The sequence below is a fragment of the Oratosquilla oratoria genome, chromosome 10 (assembly GCF_046742065.1).
Source record: "Oratosquilla oratoria isolate Oo_2021 chromosome 10, ASM4674206v1, whole genome shotgun sequence".
Classification (NCBI taxonomy): Eukaryota; Metazoa; Arthropoda; class Malacostraca; order Stomatopoda; family Squillidae; genus Oratosquilla; species Oratosquilla oratoria.
Window position 1 is genome coordinate 69334439 of NC_134786.1, and position 3783 is coordinate 69338221.

The window sequence follows — 3783 nt, forward strand, 5'->3', positions numbered from 1 at the left end:
ATAATTGTACACTCTAGAATACTGGCTTCATAACACTTATATATATATATTTAAGATATGTGTGGTTGACCACTACGTCCCGTTGCGCACGCGCAAAGACGCGAGTCCGAATGATTTCCACCCTTTCTACACTGTGGTATGGTATATGTATTTTGTTCTGCCTATTTCTAGACGATTTTCTTCTCTAGCTGGCAGAGGGTCTGACCTCAACCTAAAGGAAGTCTTATTCGGTCAAGAGCCCTTTCAATCCGAGTGTTTTAGCCAGAACATGATCGATAGTTCATACCACCGCGTTCACAGGACTAACGGGAGCGGTTCAAGTTTTCCGCGAGGTTTGGTCACTCACACCTCGGTTCCCTCCTGGTAGCCCTCGTCAGGAGACTCCCTGGACTTGATACGCCTCCCGTTAAGGGTGGTGGGCAAGGGCGGCAGGACGGGAACGCCGTGAGGCACCGCCAGAACCGTCGAGGAACTTTTTGTTGGGCCCAGGGAGCCGGGGACCCAGGGACGCTCCCCCGGAGGTCCCGCCGGGGTTTCAGTGACGACTCTCTCCTCCTCTGCTCCCTCCGTCACGTCCTGCCGTGACCCCATGAGCATGGGCGGGCGTTGGGTGGCCGGCCCTCCCCCTCCGATAGGTGACATGTCCCTTCTGCTGCTGTAGAGGTCTTGCTTGGACGCGTATACATCTGAGGCTGTTGACGAAGGCGGAGGTCCTTCCACCTCTGGGATGGGGAGGCCGTAGTCGGCCGGGTACCCGTAGTCCTGGGGGTCGTAGCGGCCTTCGGAGGGCCCTGCAGAGGAGGAAGCGGGTCCCCGGTAGGGTGTGGAGTGAAGTGGACCATACACAGGACCGTAGGAGGAGTCGTATGTTGTGGACTGGTCACCCACTGTATTCTCAAGGCCGACATATCCTGGGTTGTAGTGTTCGTGCATGGCCATGGCTTCCGCGTCTTGGGTGTCGTTGTCCCAGATCCCACTCGGATAGAGGGAGTCACCCTCCACGCGCGTGTACTCCCCTCCCGCTCCCACAGAACCTCCCCCGTGAGTCCCGCCACTACCGTTCGGGATGGAACCGTTCCTCTGGGACCGCTCAGCTTCGCTGACGAGGTCAGGGTTGTTCCTCGTGCCTATGACGGACCCGTTGTGCCCTCCGACAGAGGCAGCCGGGTACGTGAGGTCCGTGAGTCGGGGAGGCTTCTGGGGTGGTTCCACAGAGGAAGAGTCCGCCGCGGCCGTGCCTGTCTTAGGCGCACCGTTGGCCGCGGCTACGGGAGGTTTGGCCGGGGTCGGCGTGGAGGTAGTGGAGCGAACGCGCGCCACCAGGAGAAAGATAATCCCGAGGACGAGCAGGGCGAGGAGGACAAGGGCGACGATGATCCCCGCCAGGTGTGAGGAGTCGAGAGAGGCCTGTGTGGCTGCGCGCATGGTCACCGCCAGCGTGAAGTTGGCCGCTGCCCTCCCCGCCGAGTTCTCGGCCACACAGCGGAAGAGTCCGGAGTGGTCCTCCTGGGCACCCGAGATGACCAAACGACTCACACTGTTCCCTCCAGTGCCTTCGTTGACCACGTAGACCCGACCCGTCCCCACCACGGAGCCATTAACCACGGGCTCGGCGCCCATATACCACTGCACATGAGGAGCGGGCAGACCACCCACCGGACATGTGACGGTGGCGTTCTCACCCGCTACGCCCTCCACCCGGCGGCTCACTGGCAGTATACGCGGCGGGCATGCCAGGTCCTCCTCTGTGATGTCCGCGAAAGCTTTGCCCCGGAGTCTCGGGGGAGAGGAACATATGGGGTCCACCGGGTGGGAGACGTCCCGGAGGCGCTGCCACAGGGGCCGCGCCTCGCAGTCACAAGACCAAGGGTTGTCCTGCAGCTCGACGCCATGGAGCTGCGTAAGACTGTTCACAGCCTCCTTCGGAAGCTGCCGAAGGTCATTCCCTTGGAGCTTCAACTTTTCCAGAAGTGTGAGGGGCTGGAACGCCCGCGTGGCGACGATGGAGATACGCGAGAAGGACAAGTCGAGGGTGACCAAGGAGGGCGTATGGGCAAAGGCGTCATCCCCGAGGCGGTGGATCGGGTTCCCCCGGAGAATAAGAGTTCTTAGGGACCAAGTGGACCGGAAGGACTCCGAGGGCACCGCTTTCAGGAGGTTATCGCTGAGGTCCAACTCGACCAGGTTACTGAGCTCGGAGAAGGCCTCAGGGTCGATGAGGGTCAGCATGCACTCGCTGAGGTACAGCCTCTGCAGGTTTATGATGTTGGCCCTCACGAAGACCTGCCGGGGAAGAGTCTTGAGCTCGTTTCTGGAGATGTCGAGAACCTGCGTGCCGGAGTCCATGATGGACGGAATCGAAATCAGACCCTGGCTGACGCACTCTACCGTCTGCTTGCCGCTCTTCCATTTACACGTACACACCGTAGGGCACGCCGACGCGGAGCCCAAACCCAGCGCCAGGAGAACAGCAAGGGATAAGGTGGTGGTGTTTCTGGAGGACCGCATCGTGCACACAGTAAGTCTACCGCCACGTCCTCGCTCTCGCCAAGAATCAAGAACTTGTCATAGCGTCAGACCTCGTTCAACGTTCCTTCCAGCTCAGTTCCCCTTTTCCTCTTCCTCTTCCTCCTCCTCCTCCTTTTTCCTCTTCCTCTTCTTCGTCGTCTCTCTGGGGTTTCCTTGGTGGCGCCGGGGGCGATGGTGATCGGTGGTGCGTCTCAAGGGTGAGGCTCGGCTTCGTTCTTGTGAGAGATGATGTCACACCTGCAAAAGACAAGGGAGACGCGGTTAAGTGGAGGGAATGGGAACAGGTCTTGGGTTACACGTTGTATTGATAGGCAGCCCGATACTGACGGATTGGTTACACTGCCTCGGGAGTAGGAGGCGGTGTTGGCTAGCCTTCTGGGACCAGGACGAAGGACGATATTATATATTTATCTTAACCCTGGTAGCCAGCGCTTGTATTCTTGGGACAATATCGCACTGAAGAGTGTAGTCATAAAAGGGCAAAAGGAGAGTAGTCTCCAGTCAGTGAAAGGCAACAAAACACATTAACAATAGTGATATATATACATATATATATATATATATATATATATAATATATATTTATATATATATATATATATATATATATATATATATATACGTCGAAATAAAAGTTGTAGACTTTTTAACATGGATATGAACGAAAAAAAGATTACCCATTTTCTCGTACAAAAAGAAATTATATATATATATATATATATATATATATATATATAATATATATATATATATATATATAAAATAGTAATAATAATAGTAATAAAAGTAATAACAATAATAAAAATAATAATAATAATAATAATGATAAATAATTTGAGTCACAAAGACTGAGAATATCTATAAAAGAATAATTGTGAACGAGAGGCCCGTGCACTATAGGGGCGGGTTTGAGAATCTGTTAATAGAACGCCTTTTGATGTATTAATTGGTCTGCTTTGTTGAAAAGGAAACAAATTGTAAAGGCTCCTTGAACAGCGTATGTGAGTCAACCACAAAGGCTTGTTTATTTCCAGTGTCTTATTAGAGAGACACGCGGATGAAAATAGGTAGAATCTCGGCAGCATAAAAGAAACGTCATTTATTACAGAGAAATTTGAGAGAGAAGGTAAGAGCTCTTTCTTAACAATATACATCCTTTTACTAAATCGTATTAAAGAAATATATACTGACATGATATCGTGTAGGTGAAGATAGAGTGAGTGAGGGTGAGTGGGTGTGGGTGTGGGTGTGAGTG

At 52.7% G+C, this 3783-nt stretch overlaps 1 protein-coding gene and 1 long non-coding RNA gene across 2 annotated transcripts in view; both read right to left on the bottom strand.

Annotated features, from left to right (window-relative positions):
- Window positions 1–201: 201 nt before the first annotated feature.
- kek1 (leucine-rich repeat, immunoglobulin-like domain-containing kekkon 1 protein) lies at window positions 202–2637 on the bottom strand. The gene has a single exon (XM_076191366.1). It carries the CDS (start codon window positions 2506–2508, stop codon window positions 343–345), a length of 2166 nt encoding a protein of 721 aa, XP_076047481.1. The 5' UTR covers window positions 2509–2637; the 3' UTR covers window positions 202–342.
- A 13-nt stretch (window positions 2638–2650) lies between these two features.
- The window catches only part of LOC143029026 (uncharacterized), a 96490-nt gene continuing 95357 nt past the window's right edge, over window positions 2651–3783 (bottom strand). The window contains exon 3 of the long non-coding RNA XR_012966759.1: window positions 2651–2766. This is a non-coding gene — a long non-coding RNA (uncharacterized LOC143029026). The remainder of the gene's footprint in view (window positions 2767–3783) is intronic.